Consider the following 21,566-nt stretch of genomic DNA (forward strand, 5'->3'; position numbering starts at 1 on the left):
GTGACCCTGTCTGCAGCTGTGCCTGGCTCCCTTATTTCGATGTGTGCTACTTTGGCGTGTAGACGTTCCCTCGCTGTGCCTATTTCGATGTTGGGCTGAGCAACGTCGAAGTTGAACATCGACGTTGCCAGCCCTGGAGGACGTGTAGACGTTATTCATCGAAATAGCCTATTTCGATATCGCAACATCGAAATAAGCTATTTCGAAGTTGGGTGCACGTGTAGACGTAGCCAAGGTTTGGGAAAACGTGTAAGTTAGGGAGCATCTGTCTGACAAGCACTCACTCAGATAACCCATAAGACCTTTCATCCTGCCCCTTGCAATAAATGGACAGCTAAATCATAGGTGTACTTTTGTTAATAAAACTAGTACAAAAGCCAAACATTTGCCAGATTAATTCATTCCTGCATCTCTTTTCATATTGGTAAGGTTGAGCATAACTAAGCAGGCATGAGCTATGCAGATCCTATTATGGGAATAGCCACTTTGTATTTGCTAATTTAATGAACATTCACAGATACTACTGTAGTCCTCATTGCAAATTTTTTCTTAAAAAAAATGTTTAGCTAAGGCCAGGTCTACAGTAGGGGAGAAGGTCAACCTAAACTGCACAACCCCAGCTGAGAATAGCATAAATGAATCTGACATACCTTAGGCTGAATTTCTCTGCCTCCACACAGTGGGAGGTTGATGGGAGAAACTCTCCCACTGACTTCCTTTACTCCTCATGACTGGAGTCCTAGGGTCAATGGAGGTGCTCTCAACATTCAATTTAACAGGTCCCTACTAGAACTGATAAATTGGAGCCCAGATCAACCTGCAGCATGTGGACTTGGAGATAAGTATAGATAAGGCCTCAGTAACAGAGGGAATAGGAAAGGGACACAATACTATTTGCACTTGAACTTTAATAGATTTAAAGGAACAAGGAACTGCTGTGATTGTATAATCTGACCTCAGGCAATTCACAGGCTAGACAACCTCACCCAATGGAAATCAGCTTCCATAGCTCAAAATCAGGAGGCATTTCAAAAGATAAGTCATTCTTTGTTCTGTGATAGCCTTGTATGTCCATGGAGGCAGAGTGAAGATTGAAGTGGTTATGTGAGTGAGATGCAGTTTATTTTTAAGTGCAACTCTAGTTTTTTTTTTGTTTTTTTTTAAAAGGTCAGCAGTTGGTCTCAAAAGGTCTTGAACTCCTCTGGTCCAGGATTTTCTGGTCTGGCAACCAGAGCTACTGCTGAACCAGAGGCCCTGAACCAGAAAACCCTGAGATGTGAGGTTGGAAGCAGATACTGGAGCCAGGCAGCCAGGGCCTAGCTGCAGAGCCCACTGGCCAGGAGGGGAACCTAGCATCATCTGCTTACAGACCCCAGTAGAGCCTGGAGTCCAGCTGCAGAGATGCAAGAGCTGACCTCCTCTGGTCCAGCAATTCCCTCTGGGACCAATGAGGCCCCTAGGGTGCCTGCTCCTTAACTAGGCACTCTGAATGTAGGCTAGAATTTTCATCTTCTGAGTCGACTTTCACACATGTATCACTTGACATAGATTAACCTAAGTCAGACCAGAGAGTACATTAACCTCAATGCTGAGAGTTTGACACTTTGTCGTTGGAGTAAAAATGGGTATTACAAGGTGAAATACATAGTATGGAACCCTCAGCATCAACTGGACAAGAGAACAGCACAGAATGAAGGCAGATAATACTTTGTGTATGAAACCGAAATACCTTTACTGACATTCAGAAGTTAAACCACCAATCCAGAGACAGCTTTGCTTTTAATATTCCTACAAAAGAAGGCTCTAAAAACCATTAAAAAAAATCTTTGTTTCTAGCATGAAGTCACAATGTTAAAAATACCACAAACACAATAAATACACCCAGCCTCTGCCAAGGCCAGGAGCCACTTCAGCTCAGGAGTAAGTAAAAATATGAGGCAAAAAGTGGAAGGGCCTGAAACAAGGGCAGCAGGATGACTGGGCTCAGGCCAAAATGTTGGTCATGCTGCGTTCCCACAGCCTGCTGTTCTCTCCAGCCCCATTTTCTTAAGATTTCTCTTCTGCCCCTTGTCCAGGCTCCAGCCTAGTCAATATACTTCTCATTGGTTTTAGTTACCTGTTCTTTTGCAGTGGTGTGGACAGCAAACCATAAAAACTCATTTTGGATAAACACCTTCTCCCATCATGGAGGTTTTCATTAGAGACCAACTCCTGCCACGTCTGTTGATCTTCAAAAGTAACAGACTCTATGCCACCACTGTTACTGCCAGAATAGGGCCAAGTAGGGTCCAAATCTCAGTCCCTACTTCCTTACTTTGCTAAAAGATCAGAAATTTAACCCCTATCTTTCTCAACCTTGGCAACAGGAAATAAAGGGTTCATGGAAAATGGTGATGCTGGCCACTGCATATCCTGAATGCAGGTTCACTGTCATCCCCACACAACATTGAGGGCCAGTCCCCTTTAGGCTAAGCCATTTCCACGTGGTTCCTTGTGAAGATCTACTGAACACATGACAATGTCTCCTGGAGAAAAGTGTTCCCAAAACCAGACTGAGAACACAGATTCCAAGCAGATTCTAGGGCCCTGTAATACTTGCAGGAATTCAGTCCCCAGCCAGGAGAGCAATCACAGCTGGGAAAACAAGGGCTGCTTTCAAGTAGTCAGAGAAACAGAGATTCACCAGAAAACAAGCCCTCTGCTGATGTCACACTAGAGATGCCAGATGGGAACAGCCAGTGGTGGGCATGAGAGGAGCGCGATGTATCCCAGGTGAAGCCTGGTTCTCTCCATTCAGAACAAGGCTGGGACTGCAATCTTCAGCTGGGATACCATTCTGCCTCTCAAGTTTAACGTACCTCTTCAGGGATTAGCCCAGAAGCAGGTGGGGTTCAAGTGATGCATGGCTGCAAAATGACTGTTGAAGTCTGTGTGCTCAGCTCTCATCTTGCACACAAGCTGAGGCGTAAAGCAGCAAATCTGACAGAGGGAGAAGCTTGACAGGCTAGATCAAGTCCAAACTCTGGTCATATTCCACACCAGAAAGGCATGGAGACGAGACCTGTGGGGGGTCTGTTTGGGCAAATGCTCATGGAGGAGTGAGAAGTGGAATCTAATGTGGTTACTACAAGAGGAGACAGAAAATATGAAGTGCGGGTAGGGATGGCTTAGATGCCCCAGGCTCAGGGCTCAAAGAGTGCAGTGAGGCCTTCTCCATCCTCATTGTGCTCTAGTACATCTGTCTCCAGTGACGGCTTCACCTTTTTGAAGAGAGATGGGAGGTTCCGGATGTGAACCTCTTTGCGGAATTGCTCCCCCAGAGGCTTCTGCAGGAGACAGAGAACAGGCCTAGGGTTAGTCAAACCCACTCAGCCAAAGGATCCCAGAGTCACCTAAGTGTCTCACAGGCATTCTCCAGTCTTACGGCAGTCACCCCCCAGCTCAGGTGGCTTGTTCTGCCCCAGCCTCTTGATTCATATCCCCCATTTTTTCCTGTGTCTAGGACATGACAGCAGATGCAGGCCAGATGCCAGTGCAGGTGACATTGCCACAATGGGGTCCAGATTGTGACTATGTACTCAATAAGAGCCCAGTGCTTCTCAGCTCACTGGCAGTGTCCTAGCTAAAGATTCGTACCCACTTGTGGGCTGTGCCCAGTGGTGCTTACATTTTTCTTTACATGAACCCTTTGAACAGACTAGCAGCAGTCCCTCAGCTAGTAGAGCTCCCACAGGTAACATTTCACCCAGGCCCAGGCTGAAGAGAGCCAGAGCAGCACAAATACAAAGTAGGATGTACTGCAGCCACCTTTCAGCAGGACCAGCAAGCTAAACAAGGGCCAGGGGCTCAGGGGAGAAACAGGCTGGCTATGGCCATTTCTGCAGGACTCAGAAGCCCAGGACATAAGGAGCCAACAGGTTTCCTCAGAGCTCTGCCATCACCTACCCCGATGCAGCCTGCAATGAGCCGTTTGAAACTGTCCTTCCGGCGCTTGTCTGCTGCTTTCAGCAGAGTTGGGTTGAGGAGCTTGCAATCAAACTGCTCCAACAATTCCTTCGGGATTTCTGGGACCTGTTCCATCACTGTCTTCAACTCAGCATAGCGGGGCCGCTACCAGGAGAAGAGAAGAGGTCAGTCAATAGAGGTTCTGCCACTGAAGCCTCCACCTTCTCCAGATGATCCAGAGGAAAGGGGCTGCTACCTACTCCACCCCTTCTCTACTTAGCCTTGGGACTAGTTCACTCATTACAACTTACTAAACCTGACACCATACATATTTCTACCCTTTTCCCCGACAGCCTCTTACCAAAGCCTCGTAGATCTGGAAGGCCAGGTGGACAAGAGCTGCCATGCAGCCATCATGCTGTCCATGTGTCTGTAACCCTTTCAGCACACTGGTGAAGAACCAAGTCACTGCATCAGGGAGCAGGTTCCCTGTGAGCACCTGTGGGAGAGACAGTATGTCAGTTGCATGCTGCTGCTAATATGAGCTAGGCCTGCTTCAGATGGAGGAAGCATCTAGCTCCCATCTAGGCCAAAGCTGGAATCTGTCCATGGAGGTTAGGGATGCAGAAAGGAAGGAATCAACAGTTCTACCCCCTACTAGGTCCCTTCTGGGGAAAGTACCTGTTTGAGCAGCGGCCAGCAAAGCTGCGTGGTGGTTCTTTGGCAGGACAGGGTGTCCTTCCAGGAGAGGGATCTGTAGGCCGTGATTAACAGAGCAGTGCAGACATCCTGGAAAGAAAAAGGTTGGGGAAAGAGCAAATCAGTGAAAGCACTTCCCAGCTTGTCTAAAAGAGCTGTTCCTGATGGACGTGAGTTCTTAGCAACCCATTTGGACCATCTGTCCAACAGAGGTGCCCTACTTAGAGATCCAACAAAAGGCAAGAAGCATGCTGAGATCCCAGACCACCTGCAAATGCCATGCTGCATTCCACTCTGTGTATGAACGAGGGTCAGTATGTACCTAGTCAGCCTGGGGAGCCACAGAGCCTGCGTCTGCTCCTATTTGCCAGTTTTTGCTGAAGCACAGTGTCAGGAACAAACACTAAAACTGGCACCAGCTGCTGCTTTCGAGTCAATGCAAAGCACCCTGGGGCATATCTCAGCAGGAGGAGTTTTAGAGTGAGGATGAGAGCAAAGCGAATTGTGCCTGTGCTTCAGTGCAGACAATACTCAACATCCCCATCCTGTGCTCTCACCTGAGCCAAAGCTGCTAATCTGGGCAGCTGTTACAGAAAAATCAGCTGTTACAAGTTCTTCCTGAAAGGGGGCCAAGCCAGGCAGGCAGTGCTACAGGCAAGGACTTACCCTCGTATGTGTAGGATTGAAATTTCTGAGGCAGATTAGGTATTCTGTTAAAGACCCCCTATTCGAATCCTAAGGTCTGGAATAGGCCTATAATTCTATAGTTCAGAAACCCCGTTAGCGTGAGTGGAAGGTTATCCCCACTTGGTCCCCTCATCTCACTCACAAGACCCAGGGAAAGTTGTCCCAACTCAGACAGGGCCTTGGAGTTTGGAGGGAGGGACAGTTGGCCCAGCAACCACATTCCAAGAAGAGGCCATGCATGTGTGAGCCAAGATATAGCAGCATCCCATTTGCTATCCCAGGCTGGTACTCAAAACAAATGTGTTATTGCTCTGTGCTGCTACTGTCTCTTTTGTTTTAATCTTCCAGATAATGCACCCCTAGATATGCCCATGTGAAGGCATCATCATTACCCCTGTGGATGCATCATTAATCCAGTTAGACACAGATATCATTAAATGTCTGTTTTGTTTAAGTAACTTGTTAAGGCAAACCACTTGTACTAGAGAGAAGGTGTTCTGTAAACTATGGGCAGGGACACTATGTGACATTTTTAGATTATTGGCTTATTGTGCTCATTTCATAGAACCTATCCAGGCTTGGATAACACCCATACCGTAGTCTCCCCCCGCCCGCCCACACGCATCCCATGTAATCAATTGTAACCTATTGTGTGGCAGTGCTCCACTGAGTCCTGATGAGTGAAGTGACACTCCACCAGCGCTGCGTGTAATAAACCCTCCTGCTTGCTTCATACATGGTGTCCAGACTTTGTTCCAACAGTATGGACCATTCATCTATTCAGATTTAAATGCCCTGGAAGCCTGTTATGCTGAATCCTTGTTCCCTCCTCCCCTCCGTTAGCACTTTCCAGGATGACTGGTGGGGTCCTCAGAACAGACTTTCCCTCTGCTAAAGGGGACTCCTGCTTCAGGGGATACACACAGATGAAACAGTTGCATCGGGCACACGGACACCTAGGCCTAAGGGGTACAGAAAGCAGGAGAGGCTGCCAGTATCTCTACTCCCTTACCTCCTGCTTCATCAAACACTTGCCCAGCTCAGTCAGTTCTGCGCTGGAAGGCGGCGTCACATCCGTGGACATCATCTCCTCATCTACAAACAGGGAAAAAGCACCTGTGTGAACACCACCTTCCCTTGGTATGGGCTACACCAGAAAACCTAATAGTTCTAGAGTCAGTTGACACCTCAGCCCACTGGAGAGAAACCTCCAAGCTGGGCTGTGTGGCTGAGAGCATGTAGCTCACCCGGCTAGGATGGAGGTCACACAGACTTCCCTCACCCGACACCACACCTCAAGTCATAGGGTCAACTTCCCCTCTCCCATTCGTGCCAACCAGGCCTGGAGAACAACGGTTGGAGGAGGTGGTTTGCTTCACATACTAGAGTGGAAAGGCATGTTATATCCTAGAGGGACTATCAGCTGAGAGGGGACTGGGAGGAGGAAGATCACATCACAGATCAGAGACCTACAGTCAGTTCTCCAGCACTTGGGTTTCTGCAGAGCCACCTGCAAAGTCAGCATAGAACACTCTCACTCCCTGGGCTAGGACTGGCCTCCTAAGGCTTGGAGAGAGAGACTTCCTCAAGGATGGAACTGGAGACTTTGATCAGACTCTGCATAGAGCCTCAAATGGGAGCCAGTCTCTCAGAAAGGCCAGGCTGAAGATGGAAAGGGCCTGTCCACAGGCACAGTGATGGGCAGCAGATACAGCAAGGTAACTCACTCACCATCTCCATCTGCAGCAGCAGAGCTGTTATGCTCAGTGGCGCCTTTCTTCGAAACACAGCAAACAGCTGCAAAGACATATACAAGTCAGAAGGGCAGGGGCAACATGAGCATGCAGCCTACATGGATTGTCTTGCTCTGTCTCCTGGGCCCTACTGCCTTGTTCTCCCCCAATGCTTCCCAAATTTTGTTCCCTGCACAGCTGCTGAGGAACATCACATGCAACACCGAAAGCCAGGAAGTGAGGCCAAAAACTGGACTAAGGGGCAGGAAGTTCAAATGTCTTTGTCACAGCAGCTGTTTTCTCAAACCTGCTGCAGTACCAGCCTAGATGCCTCTGAAATCTTGAGCAGCAAAGAGGCACGAGAGCAAGGTATTAGCTGGGCTGCAGCAACCTAAGGGTGTGAGGCTAATTAGGAAATGAGTCACAAGGTCAGGCTCTTACACACCTTGTAATTCTTCTGTGAAAACACATTGCCCCAAACTCTGAGCTGGAAGCTACACTGGGGTGTGTGAAAGCCTGGGAACTAACTGAAAGGGAGTGCCAAGCAAAGCAAGAGATGTTCTCCTCACAGAGAGGGAGAAGTGAGATGATTACCAGCAGCAAGACGACAATCTGCCCAAGCCCCTGTCTTGACACACTGCTCCTGGAGAGGCCAGTGTGTTCAGGCTAATGCCCCCAGTCCCATATATAAGGAAACACGTCACATGTAACACAATGGATAGTACAGCAAAAGTCAAAGAGGATCCCGACTTCTACAAGGACACAAAGAATATTCAGAATTTTAAGGGTTAATGCTAACAAAAAATGTAGTGAAAGAAAGATAAGCCTCCAGGTTCAGGGGTAAACTGATCTCTACTAGGGATTAGTGGAGACCAGCCTGGGGACAGTTTCTCTCTCATCTGCCTTCTCTTGCTGGCCACTACACTATAGGTATGATTCAGTCTGGTAACCCCTGTGTTCCTGCCTGGGGCATGACTACCCCGCGACATCCTGCAACCAGCTTGTTTCACTTACTGATAAGATCCATAACTTCCCGGGTCAGCAACCTGACTAGTTGCTCCTCAAGCATCTCCTGGGACTCTGGGTTGTCATCTACTGTGTCGTCCTCACTGATTTAAAAAAAAAAAAAAAATTTGGGGGGAAGGGAGTTTATGGGAGCACTGTGAGAACAGGGAGGTGGCATCTTAGTGTGCTAGTTTTACCTACATACATGGAGTGACTGGCCATGCTGTTGGGTTGGATCACAGCCATGATTAACAGAAGGGGCAAGGCAGACACTCCTCCCACAACCAAAGAGTAACCAAGACCTTTACTCCCCTAGCAAGGACGGGAGAGAGACTGAGGAAGCAAACAAGTCTCCCTGCTCAACTCCACTGGAGACTCAGCATCACGGAGAAGCAGCCAAGTGGGTGGTGTGTCTCATTTCAGGGTGTCTTCCCTCAAAGCTCATAGGGAACAGTCACTCCTCAGGCAGCTGCTCAGCAGCCCACCAGCCCACAGACCACAAGTCAAAAGAGCTGCAAACTCCAGCCCCAGGTCCAACAGTAATACCATTTTGATTCCCACTTTTCTGGGCTGCAGCTGGTCTCATGTGCCCCCATGCCAATAAGGAGGGTTAGACACAACTCTGCAGAGCCCAGGGGCATTGCTAATGAAGGGTTACTCCCTTCCCCAGTGCTGCCACCTGGGGAGAAAAGACCAGATGAGAGTCCCCAGCTGTGGTTCCCACCTTTTGCCTTCCCTTTAGGCCACGGCCCTTACCAAAGTATGCTCCGCTGGCTGATGACCTGCCATTTCTGGGACAGCCTCTGCCAAAACACAGAATTTAATAACCTCAAGGAGTGACCCAGAAATGCCGTTGTGAATCCTCAACACCATTAACCAGAACACAGAGCCAAGAGGGCAGGACCCTTGCCAATAGACATACCTGTGTGAGGAAACTGGTCTGACTCAAAGGAGCTTTAAATGTACCTGTCTCCAAGCCCACAGTGGTTAGGAGCCCAGCAAAAACTCCTCCTCCAGCCGCGTTTACCCGTTTTCCCTGCATGAACCCATCTGCAGATGTATTGTCTCATGCAGAGGCAGCAAGGAGGCAGTCATTTTAAATGGCACAATCTGCATGGTGAGATCTTGCGTGCAGTGTACACGTGACGGTTCGCTGTGTGGATGATGCCATTTGGAGACTCAGGATTACTGCAATGCCGTCGGTTGATGGAGCAACCCTGCCTGGGGCACGACCCATTGTTTGGGGACCACTGGCCTAGTGATAGCTGGAAAGTTGGTAAAGCTGTGCTGGCTCTGGGCATTATAGAGCTATTCCCCAGAAAGTGGGCAGGAGGGAGTGCAGACACAACCTTGCCCAGGGCCTACGGCTACAGAGATTTCAATCACTGGAAACCACAAGGGGGGTACAGCCCCAAGTCTGGAAATCACAGCCAGGAGCCCTAACACACCAGTACAGGAGGTGCAACTGGGCAGGGCAATGCCTGGAATCCACACTCCACACACGGAAGTGGCCAAAGTCAAATTTCTAGGCTCTGCTCATTGTGTAATCAGGCTTTGGAGCCCTGCTAAGATTGAAGCTGGAGGAAATTTTCTCCTGACACAGGAGTCCTGAACCTTCACAGCAGGCGACAGCACCAAGAAACTGGAACAGCTGTTTCTTACCACATGTAGATAGGTGAAGAGTGGGCCGAGCATAGGACAGAGAAGGGTTTCGTAGTGCTCCGAGGGGCAGGAGAGAACCAAGGGCTTCACAAAGACACCTGCATGGGCTGGTTAAGGAAGTTATGCAGCATGTACAACACAGGGCAGGGAGGCCTGCAGTGCACCAATGCAGCTGACATCCACAGTGCATGGAAAAGAGAAGTTACTCACCGTAGTAACGGTGGTTCTTCGAGATGTGTCCCCGTGGGTGCTCCACGATAGGTGACAGGCTTGCCCGGCGCCGCAGATCGGATCTTCCAAGCAGTTTCTGCCGGACCGCACATGCGCCGGCGCGCGCCGCTCCCTTGCGCGCTCCTGGCCATGTGCGCGATCCGGTCCCCGCCAGTTCCTCGACCAACCGCCTCGGGTGCCCCTGCAAAACACTAACAGAGATCCGAAGCGGGGAGGATGGGCGGGAAGTGGAGCACCCACGGGGACACATCTCGAAGAACCACCGTTACTACGGTGAGTAACTTCTCTTTCTTCTTCGAGTGTCCCCGTGGGTGCTCCACGATAGGTGACTACCCAGCAGTAACCCAAGATAGGAGGTGGGTAATCGGATTATGTGCAGATTGTCCCCGAGAGGACCGCTGCGGAGAGACGGGTATCCTCTTGGAATACCCTGTAAAGGGCGTAATGTTTGGCGAAGGTGTCGTAGGATGACCAGGTCGCCGCTCTGCAAATGTCTTTTAACGCAACGCCCTTGAAAAAGGCTGTTGATGCCGCCACCGCCCTGGTGGAATGAGCCCTGGGAGTGGCCGATAAAGGAGTCTTTTTGAGCTCGTAGCACATTTTTATGCAGGATACAATGTGCTTTGAGATTCTCTGCGAGGAGAGACCCTCTCCTTTCGATTTGGGAGTGAGGGAGACTAGGAGTCTATCCGTTTTCCGGAAGGACTTGGTCCTGTCTACGTAGAAGGCTAGCGCCCTCCTCACGTCCAGGAGGTGTAGGCGCGCCTCTTCGTTGGAGTCATGAGGCTTTGGATAAAACGAGGGTAGAACAATAGGTTCGTTGATGTGAAACTCGGAGGAAACTTTGGGAACAAAGGCTGGATGTAGCCGTATGGTTACCACCTCCTTGGAAAAAACAGTGCAGGGTGGCGTTGCCATGACTGCCGCGAGCTCGCTCACCCTACGAGCTGACGTAATTGCAAGAAGAAAGGTCGTCTTTATTGTAACGAGGCGGAGGGGAACCGTGGCCAAGGGCTCGAACGGTGGTCCCATGAGTGTGGTAAGCACCAGGTCCAAGTTCCACGAAGGTGGAATCGGTTTCCAAGGGGGGTAGAGGTTTACCAACCCTTTGAGGAACCTGGTAACCACAGGGTGGGCGAACACCGTGTGCCCTTCCTCTTCATGTCTGAACGCCGAGATGGCGGCGAGGTGGACCTTTAACGAGGATAGCGAGAGTCCTCCTCTCTTGAGGTCCAGTAAATACTGTAGAATTGTAGGTATAGGCACCGAAAGGGGGGCCAGTTGTTTGGTAGAACACCAAGCCGTAAAGCGAGTCCATTTTTGTTTGTAGGCCTTCCTAGTGGAAGTCCTCCTGCTACTTTCTAGGACTTGCTGTACTTCCACTGTGCATGTGCGCTCTAGGGAGCTGAGCCATGGATTAGCCACACTTGCAGTTGCAGGCTTTGGGGGTGCGGATGCACTATGGACCCCTGGGCTTGCGTGAGCAGATCCGGTGCCACCGGAAGAGGCATCGGTGGACGGTCCGACATGCGCAGCAGTAGGGGGAACCATTGTTGGCGATCCCACGTTGGGACTATCAGGATCATCCGGGCCCTTTCCCTCCTGGCTTTTTGCAACACTTTGTGGATCAGCACTGTGGGAGGAAACGCGTAAAGCAGGGGGCCCCCCCACTGGATCGCGAACGCGTCCCCCAGGGACCCCCAGCCCAGTCCTGCTCTGGAGCAGAACCGTGGGCACTGCTTGTTGTGCTGAGTGGCAAACAGATCTATTTGGGGAAACCCCCATGCGTGGAAAATCGGCCGTAGCAGATCGGGACGGATCTGCCACTCGTGTGTGAGCGCAAAACGCCTGCTCAGCTGGTCTGCCTTCACGTTGTGCGCACCCGGCAAGTATGAGGCTTTCAAGATTATATCGTGGGCGATGCACCAGTTCCATAAGCGGATTGCTTCCGCGCATAAGGCACGGGATCGAGCTCCTCCTTGCCTGTTTATATAAAACATGGTGGAGGTATTGTCTGTACTGATCCCGACGACTTTGCCTTGTATGTGGTCTCGAAAGTGTTTGCAGGCGTTCAACACTGCTCTGAGCTCCAGTACATTGATGTGTAGTGACTGTTCCGTGGGTGACCACAGTCCTTGAGTCACCTCTTCGCCCATGTGCGCTCCCCACCCTATGAGGGAGGCATCTGTGGTGAGGAAAACCGAGATTTGCGGCTGATGGAAGGGTACCCCTGTTAGCAGGTTCCTGGGGTTTACCCACCATTGCAGGGATTTGCGCACCCCGGGTGTGGGCGACACCGCCCTGTGAACGGTGTGTACTGCCGGTTTGTATACACTGGCCAGCCAGTGCTGCATGCTGCGCATGTGCAACCTGGCGTTTTGTACCACAAACGTCGCCGCTGCCATGTGGCCCAGCAGCTGCAAGCACGTCAAGACCGGCACCGTAGGGCTGAAGGTGATGACTTGCACGAGGGAACCGATGGCTCGAAAGCGAGCCTCTGGTAGGTATACTCTGGCCGTGATCGAGTTTATGCGAGCCCCTATGAACTCTATGTCCTGTGTGGGGTGTATTTTTGATTTTGCCAGATTGATAACCAGGCCAAGTGAGGAGAACGTGTTTGCTGTGACGCGTATCATGCGGAGAACCTCCCCCTTCGAGGCCCCTTTGAGCAGGCAGTCGTCCAGATACGGGAAAATGAATACCCCCTGTCTGTGCAGGTAGGCTGACACCACTGCCAAGGTCTTGGTGAAGACTCTGGGGGCCGAGGAGAGGCCAAACGGTAGGACTTTGTATTGGAAGTGTTCGTTGCCTACCATGAACCGGAGGAATCGCCGGTGAGCCGGATGGATGGTTATGTGGAAGTACGCGTCTTGCAAATCGAGGGCTGCGAACCAATCTCCATCGTCCAGTGCTGTAAGGATGGAGGCAATCGTGATCATCTGAAAACGCTGTTTGCGCAGATACCTGTTGAGGCCGCGAAGGTCTAAGATGGGCCTCCAGCCTCCTGTCTTTTTCTCCGTTAGGAAATACCGGGAGTAAAACCCTTTTCCTTGCAGTTGCTCCGGCACCCTTTCCACCGCCCCTATGAGCACGAGATGGGCCACCTCCTGCCTGAGCCTGGCTACATGGGAGGCCTCCTGGAGGTGGGGCTTGGGTGGAGGTCGTGGCGGTGGGAGCGACTGGAAGGGGATGGCATACCCCGTGGCTATGATCTCCAGCACCCATTTGTCTGTGGTGATCCTTTGCCACTGGTCGTAGAATGGTCGGAGGCGATGGTGAAATAGCCGCTTCGGATGACCTTGTGCGATGGTAGTGATGGCGCAGCCCTGGATCTGTATGTCAAACTTGTGGCCTGTGGCCCCGCCCCGAGGATGCACGGCCCTGTTGTGAGCGTCGCCTGGGAGTTCTGTACTGCTGGTGCTGCTGATGCCGCCCTTGCTCGTAACCCCTGTGATACTGGGGGCGCTGTTGCTGGTACTGGTACCGCCTTTGCTGAGGGTAGTACCTTTTCTTTGTGTATGGAGGGGTGTAAATCCCCAGGGTCCTGAGTGTGGCTCTTGAATCTTTACTGGAATGAAGGACCGAGTCAGTTGATTCAGCAAACAGCTTCTGCGAGTCGAAGGGAAGGTCAACTATCTTTGCCTGCAGATCTCTCGGTATACCCGAGGTCTGGAGCCAGGACTCCCGTCGCATCACCACTGCAGTTGCTGTGGAACGTGCTGCTGTGTCCGCAACGTCCAAAGCAATCTGAACTCCCATCCTCACAGCCGCGTAGCCTTCTTGCACTATGGCCTTGAGGACCGGCTTTTTGTCCTCTGGAAGCGAGTCCATGAGGGAGGTTAACCTAGAATAGTTGTCAAAACTATGGTTTGCCAAGTGCGCTGCGTAATTTGCCATTCGCAACGTTAAAGTAGAGGAGGAGTAGACCTTTCTGCCGAACAGCTCTAGCTTCTTGGCATCTTTGTCCGTTCCCCCTGTTTTAAATTGAGATGTTTTTGATCTTTGTTGCGAGGACTCCACCACCAAGGAGTTTGGCTGTGGGTGGCTAAACAGGAACTCCATGCCTTTCGCCGGCACGAAGTATTTCTTATCCGCTCTCTTTTGGACCGGCGGAATAGTTGCAGGGGTCTGCCATATGGTAGTGGCGGACTCTAAGATCGCTTCATCAAGCGGTATTGCTACTCTGGAGGAGGCCGGAGGTCTCAAATTTTTGAGGAGCTTATGGTGTTTCTCTTGCACCTCTGCTGTCTGGATGCCTTGTGTGAAGGCCACCCTCTTAAACAGCTCCTGAAACTGTTTGAGATCGTCCGTAGGATGGACGTCCCCCAGGGCCGTGGCCTCGTCCGGGGAGGAGAGTGAGGAACCGCTGGGGTACGTCTCTCTGGACCCTTCCGGTTCCTGCTGGTGCTGGTACACCCTCTCGCTGGAGGTTTGCGAGGGAAAATCTCAGGGTTCCATGACCAGTCCCCCCTGAGATGCTTGAGTCTCTGTCCCCGGTCGCGATTGCCCTCGGGGGTACGAGGTAGTGTGTGGGGATCTTTCCCTAGTAGATTGCCGATGGTGTCTGTGCCCCGCGTGGTAGGGACGACCATGGCAGTATAGGCACTGTTCCTGGGAAGGTGACCTCGACCATTCCCTTGGTGCATACCCTCTGCGTCTGGGGGAGGGAGATCGTCGAGACACTGGAGAGAGCGATTTAGCATAATAGTCCAGCGGTTCAAATCCCAGGAAGGGTGAAGGTGGTGCCAGCCATGGTGAGGCTGGCTGTAAAAATGGAGAAGGCGGCTCCGGGTAGGCTAGGGGGCACCCCTGCCTTCTGGTTGGAGTCTGCAACATGAGCGGAGGGCTGTGAGAAAGCAGCTCCACAGCCCTGTCCAGAGAGGGGCTGCAATGCCTCCTCTTGTGAGCAGCCTTCCCCCTCCCTGGAGGAGGTAACTCCGCCCCCTGATGGGCGGGGGATCCCGGCCCCGTCGGCACCGTGCTAGGCACGCTCGAAGGCGGTGCCGCACGTGCGGTGTCCTTCTGCGCCTGCAGGCTACGTGCCTGCGCGCCCTGCACCGCCGGTTCCCTGGGGGTCGGTGCCGCTGTCTGCGGTGCCGCCGGTACCAGCGTTTGCTTAGCCGCTGCCCTGCCTGCGGTGCGGGGCGGCTGGCTGATTATCGGAGGCTGAGCCGTTTCCACGTGGCTCTCCGTGCCGCCGCCGATCAGCTGTTGCTGCGGCTGGGGGCTGCTTGCTCCTCCCGTCCCGCTCACTGTTGCTGCCAGCAGGGATCGGGCTGGGGAGACTTTCCTCCGTTTTTGCGCTGATGGAGTGAGGGAGGCAGCTTTCCTTTTATGGGCCCCGGAGGGTCCCTCCTGCTGCAGCCGCTCCGGCACGTCTGGCTGGAGGGCCTTGTCAAGAAGCAGCATTTTGATCCGCATCTCCCTGTCCCTCCGTGCTCTGGTTGTTAATTTAGCGCAGAAGGCGCATTTCTGTGCCACATGGGACTCCCCCAGGCACCTTATGCATAGACTGTGCCCATCGGACACTGGCATCGCCTCTCGGCAGGACTCACATTTTTTAAAGCCTGAAGAGGACATTGTTGGTGAGTCTGAGTTTTTAAGTGGGTACTTAGCACCTTCTTTGTGCTGTTTTCCCCGTCCGATGGCCTGCCTCAGCAGGAGGGCCATAGCTCCTGGCCTCCGGCGCTTGTTACTGGGACTGGGCTGAGCTGTCCCTCTCGTAGCTTGTTTGTTGTTGTTGTTGTTTTTTTTTTTTTTACAAAATAACAACTGGCTAACTTATAGTAGCCTAAGTAACTGAAAAACTTCAAAGAAAAAACAGATAAAGTCGTTGAATACGCTATTTGGCCTTAGCCTAGTCGGATTCTGTCTGCAGCCGACGGCGGTTAAGAGGAACTGGCGGGGACCAGATCGCGCACATGGCCAGGAGCGCGCAAGGGAGTGGCGCGCGCCGGCGCATGCGCGGTCCGGCAGAAACTGCTTGGAAGATCCGATCTGCGGCGCCGGGCAAGCCCGTCACCTATCGTGGAGCACCCATGGGGACACTCGAAGAAGAACTGCAGGTCCTAGCATGCAGTGCTCCACCACCTGCATGAAAGAGCCCCGTGCATTCAGCTTCTTCACTGAAACAGACTGACCACAGCAAGTGAACTGGCTCACACCAGACATGTTATCAGCCTTTGAAGTCAGGGCAGGACCTGCACAGAGAATGGTGCAGCAGGTGTGTCTAACTCACCTTCCCTGTGTGTGTGAAGGCCACTCTACTGAGACTGCCCAGAAGGACCTGTGCCTGGGAATTGAACTGGGTGCCCCAGCTAATTTCACACAGCGCATTAGAACCAGTTAGCAGCTTACGCTGCTTCCAACCTGCTGAGAAATCTAGCTCCCCAAAGGTCACTGTAGGGGGACGCTGTCAGAGATGCCCTCCTTCCTGCAGCTGCCCAGTGCCAAGTAACTTCTTTGCATGCACCATCTGTGCAGTGCCTTTCTGTGTGCAGTGGGACAGTCTTTGCTGCCACGTAAGAGAGGCAGAAGCAAGCATTTAGCTTGATCTACCTTCTCTGCCCCCTTCCCTGGCTCACCCTAGGAGAAGAAGAGGGAGAGTGAAGCCAGATCAGGCTTGGAAAGGGAGCCCTGTGCCACACTCTATAGCGGTTGTTAGGCTGGCTTCAGCCACAGCCAAAGGATACGAAGCATGGGGCGCAGCCTGTAGTCGGGAATGTTATTGAGGTTAACGAAGGCGGAGTTGAGGAATTGGCTGGCAAGGCCTTCAACAGTGTAGAAATCTTGCTGCATTGATGGACCAGCATTTCCCAAGATGTGGAAACTACAACGAAAAGCCAGGTAATAAGTGCACAATCAACATGATGCTGCCCATGGTAGCAAAGACTGGAAGGGCTCCACTCTGGAGAAGCATTCACTCTGTGGCTATGTAAAGCCCACAGGAAGTTTCACTGTGGGATACCTCTCAAGCACATGCATTGGGCCCACCCCTGACGTACCTAAGCACCAAGCATTTCAAAGTGCTGATGTTACTAACCCTGAAATGGGGCAAAAGCAGCAAACTAGGTCAGAGCTGGCAGTGGAAGGGTCATCAGGAGACCCACCAGCCTGTGTTGCTAACGTGGCAGCTGCACTCTGGGTACGTTTGGTCGGTTACAGAAGCTCTAGGCAATACTTCACTGCTCACAGTCACTCAGGTCTTTGGAAAACCATAGTGTTGGCAAATGGAAAGCCATGGCTGCTAGCTGAAGTCAGAGTGCCAGTCCCTTCCCAGGATGGTGCACTCCAGATTACAGCCACTCAGTGACTGCATGTGGGAGAGCTTACCAATTGTCATAGAGGGTGCAGAAGAAGCCCTGCATCCTTTCTAAGATGGTTTTGTAAACAGGACAGTCATACAGCTCCAGCAGAGGCTGAGGGAGACCTGCAGGGAGAGAAAAAGCAAATGTATCAGCCCCAATTCAGCCAGGCCTGGCTGCTGGGAGGGTGCAGAGTGAGGTGCTCAGTGAGATTATATGGAAGCAAGCTGCAAGGCGAGGAGCCGGCCAGACCACTTATGGGATGAATACCACAACCGACAGAACCCTTTATCTGGGCAATGGCTAAACTCACACTGGATGTACCCATGATATGGATGTACTAGCTCTCTATGCTTAGAGAAATAACACAAAAGCATATGCAACTTCCAACAGCAACACCTCCCCTTTTATAGCTCTGTACAGGCTAACAGAGCCAGCCTTTCAGTGTAGGCCAGAAAACTGCCAAGTTCTGCAAACCCTCTGACAACATCCCTTGTGGGCTCTTTAATTGTCACCTGCTGTCCCAGGGGCTGGCCAGACTCACTGGCTGTACGTTGCTAGTACCATGGTAGCTTCTAGAGTCCCAGCAGGGCCCCAGTATCTTAAGTGCTGTAACACGTAGGAAGAGACAGGCCCTGCCAGAAGAGCTTTCAGCCTGAAGAAAGCCTTACCCCGTTACCTATGAGGACCAGCAGCACAAGATAAAGTGACTTGATGGAGGCCACAGATCATCTGTAGGAGAGTTAGAAACTGAATCCTGATCTCCCTGAGTTCCAGGCCAGTGCCTTAGCGATAGGACCATCCTTGCCTGGTTACTCAGAACACTTCGTTTATTCCCATGTCTGATACATTCACATCCATCGGATGAGGTTCTGAAAACCTACTTATAATGACTGAAAGCAAATGAACCTGCTCAGCTTCAACTGCTAATATTAAATGCTAAGTGCCCCACCCAGGTAAGGCTGCCTACACGTCTTGCTCTGAAGAGGAGCTGGCTGTCTTTACCTAGGATGGCATTCTTCTCCACTTCCAGCATGTCTAAAGCCTTGGCAAATGTCTCTCCCAGCTTAGTCACCATCTCTGGCATATAGAGATTGTTGTGGGTCCTGAAAGAGAAGTGTGAGTGGTTTATGCTCATGCAAATCAGGCTCCTTTGCTGCTTTGCAGTGGGATCCTCCACCTTCAGCCTGTCAACAGCTCCTCTGCAGCTGAGGAAGGTGAGACCAAGCACTTGTGCATGGGATCCCCCTTCTCCACCTGAGAAAACATCAGGGAAGCTCATCCTTCAGAGACATGGAGAGACTCCACCTCCTGCCCTGGAGTTCCCAGCTGTGGTCCCTGGACATTTCCACCCTTTGCGAACGCTGGCAGCAAAGATTCCCAACAATTCTCCAGTGGACACTGGCAACAGCTCGTTAGCTTGGCCAGCACAGCCAGAGAATACCTTTAAAACCCCCCCAGACATGAATTCTGTTTTCAGTAGGATCTTCTGCACCCGATGGCCTGGTAGAGGCTGTCCCGGCTCCAAAATACACACGCTGCACCTTGGGGATGGGTCACAGTCCCCAGAGTGGCAGGCGGCACTGGAGGAACTCTAGGGAGCACAACTGCCTAGTGTACATGTTACAAGTGGCAGTGTGGCAGAGACACATGCCCCCTGGACCATGCATCCAGCAGGAGAGAGTTGTGCATACCCAGGAAATAGCGACTCACTCTCAGCTCTCTGTGATGGCCCCACTTCAGCCAAGGGTGGGTGGTTCTTTGCCATCCAGGGCCTAAAAGGGCCCCTCACTAGCCATAGTGACTCTCAGAGCTTGTCTCAGCAGTGGGTGTCTCTCTCACCTACCTCACTCCTTTGAGACCTCAGACCGCCACTCTGGGTGTCGACAGCTGCACACAGCATAAATCCTGCTGCCCAACGGCCCAACAGCCTCCTCCAAAACTGCAATGCCATTGTACCTGCTGCTAGAGGTGATCAAGGGCAACTCAGTATCTCCCTCTAGAGCAGCGTTGCCCAAAGTTGGGGGCGCGCTCCTCTTGGGGGCATGAAGGACTAGCTGGGGGCAGGGGGCACAGACAAAGCTCAATTGTTCTCCAGAGTCTCAGCTTTCATTATTTTCTAAAAAAAAAACACGGCTGGGGTCATGAAGAAACCCTCCCAAAAGGGGTGATCCAAGTACAAAAGATGCAGCAATCTCTCTCGGAGTTTGCAGAGAGCCTGAAACAATAACAGCTCTAAGGTGTGAACCATCCCACTCCATTCAGTGAGCGCTAAGACAGATACTGGTGAAAATATTTTAAGCGTAAGCATTACTGACTACTACACTGCTCCAGGGAGCAAAGGAAGTCAATGAAAGTCTACACAATCTACTCTGACTAACCACTCGCCTGGGGTAGGCTTCTAACACCATGCAGTGGGGCGGAAAGGGGGCCAAGACTGCTTTTACTTCTTTGAAAGGGGAATCCAGGCCTGTCTACATGGAAGTCAGTCCACGGAAGCTGGCATGTAAATCTATGCTTCAGTAGCCCACTGTGCACTACTTACCCAGTTGTTTTGCGCAAAAAGTTCCCTGGTGTGTTTTTATCTCACTCAATTTGAAAAAGATCAAAAGGCACCCTGGAACTTTTACTGCCAGGCAGAAGTCATTTGGCGTGTGGCAGGCTATTAGGCGGGTAGGGAGATTTATACCAGAGCTTGATGCAAAGTTAAGTGTTTGTACAGACAAAGTCTCAGCTCCTACCACCAAAAGAAGGAAACGCCGCCCTATAGGCTCAGACAGTGTTATGTACCCTATTCAAAGGCTCACATAGAACCACTTATGAAATGCCATGCAGCACATCAGCCAGAAGAGCTTCACCATCTTTAAGCTGTCACTCTGCATGTATCTCCAGCCCGTTTTGTATTAACAACAGCTGGAGCAAAGGGAGATGGGTGGGCTCTGACTGAGCCTGAGCACAGCATTCCAAACTCATGATTATGGAGCTAGGGGAGGCTCTGGAACATTTCATGCTGTGACCACAGCTGTTGTCCAGCCAGTCCTGTGAGGATCACAGCTCGTGGGTCTCTGTCTTGGGTCCTATCTTAGGACATTTTCTTAAATTGATAGTAAAGTTGCATAAGCCAGAATTCAACCCCAGAAGGGACCATGAAAGCATCTAGTCTGACCTCTGGTAGATCACAGGCAGAGGCATGAGCAGATGCTCAGTCAGATAAAGACGACTGTCCCCTGGCTAATTGCTCAGGACAGCTACAACAGTAACTGAGGTTACATAAGGAGCTGATCTGCTGCTCCCCTTGAGAGCACATCCACCATCTGCCTCTGGCAAGACCAATATTCTCAGCCGTACCTGTGAGCACTGAGCACAGTGGAGAGGGCAGAGAGACTTTAGAGGAATTCAGCACTGAACATAGAAAACTGACATTCCCAATTGATAGGCTGATAATACAGAAAGGAAGGACCCAGGGAAAGGATACAGCAGTGTATGGGGTTGTATTTTCAGAGAAACAGACACAGCTCTGTCTGACAGGCAGGCAGCCAGTCTTTCCAGGCCTGAGTGATTGAGTCTTCTAGGCTAGACGGTGTGCCTTGCAAAGCCCCCCAGAAATCCATGCTGTAAAAAAGTGAGTTCCCCAGAGCGCGCGCGCGCGCGTGTAAAAACAGCATCTTGTCAAGATGGATTCAGAAGGAACCCTGAGGCAGTGCAGGGCACAGGAGAAGCCTGTCTGGTCTACTTCTAATGCAACATACATAGAGCCCAGTCCTAGATGATGCTAGGTCAGTTTGTGCATCTGCTGACACCAGCAAACTCCCCTTTCTCCAAAAGCAGAGATCATGTCCAAGGCCAAGAGGCACCATTATTCAGGGTCAAAGGCAGGCTGGAAACAAAGATAACCAAAAGCAGCTGGATAAACTGAAATATCACACAGGACAATGGAAACTATTGGCCAACAAGCTGCAAGTGACAAGTAGTTAATGGAGCAATTTCAAGCCCATTCAACAAATACTCACACAATCACCAAGACAAGGCAAGTTAGGTCAGACACAAAAGAAGTGGCCAGCTGAGGTCACATTACACTATCTAGGCCCCTCAACATGCACATGGACTGCCTCAGAGGTGTCACCTACTATTTCTCCTATCAGGTCACTGGCCATCTCCCTGAGGTCATGGCCAAGACTGAGAAGCTATTCCATGCACTACTTACCTTAGCACAGACCTTAAGATTACTATGTTTTCACAGCTTCTATTCCCATATACGGCACAAAGGACCAGACAAGAACACCAGTGAGATGTAAATACA

General features: G+C 51.4%; 1 protein-coding gene across 6 annotated transcripts in view; it reads right to left on the minus strand.

Moving 5' to 3' along the window:
• Nucleotides 1-3,168: 3,168 nt before the first annotated feature.
• The window catches only part of XPO5 (exportin 5), a 41,518-nt gene continuing 23,120 nt past the window's right edge, over nucleotides 3,169-21,566 (minus strand). For all 6 annotated transcript variants that reach the window (XM_074989726.1, XM_074989723.1, XM_074989724.1 and 3 more), the window contains 12 exons: nucleotides 18,272-18,372; nucleotides 17,295-17,391; nucleotides 16,655-16,791; nucleotides 9,732-9,829; nucleotides 8,826-8,872; nucleotides 8,079-8,173; nucleotides 7,063-7,128; nucleotides 6,344-6,426; nucleotides 4,627-4,734; nucleotides 4,307-4,444; nucleotides 3,946-4,110; nucleotides 3,169-3,326 (listed from right to left, as the gene is read on the minus strand). In XM_074989726.1, the coding sequence (XP_074845827.1) occupies nucleotides 3,183-3,326; nucleotides 3,946-4,110; nucleotides 4,307-4,444; nucleotides 4,627-4,734; nucleotides 6,344-6,426; nucleotides 7,063-7,128; nucleotides 8,079-8,173; nucleotides 8,826-8,872; nucleotides 9,732-9,829; nucleotides 16,655-16,791; nucleotides 17,295-17,391; nucleotides 18,272-18,372 (1,279 nt within the window). In that variant the 3' untranslated portion in view covers nucleotides 3,169-3,182. The remainder of the gene's footprint in view (nucleotides 3,327-3,945; nucleotides 4,111-4,306; nucleotides 4,445-4,626; nucleotides 4,735-6,343; nucleotides 6,427-7,062; nucleotides 7,129-8,078; nucleotides 8,174-8,825; nucleotides 8,873-9,731; nucleotides 9,830-16,654; nucleotides 16,792-17,294; nucleotides 17,392-18,271; nucleotides 18,373-21,566) is intronic.

Source organism: Carettochelys insculpta, chromosome 3, assembly GCF_033958435.1.
Source record: "Carettochelys insculpta isolate YL-2023 chromosome 3, ASM3395843v1, whole genome shotgun sequence".
Lineage (NCBI taxonomy): Eukaryota > Metazoa > Chordata > Testudines > Carettochelyidae > Carettochelys > Carettochelys insculpta.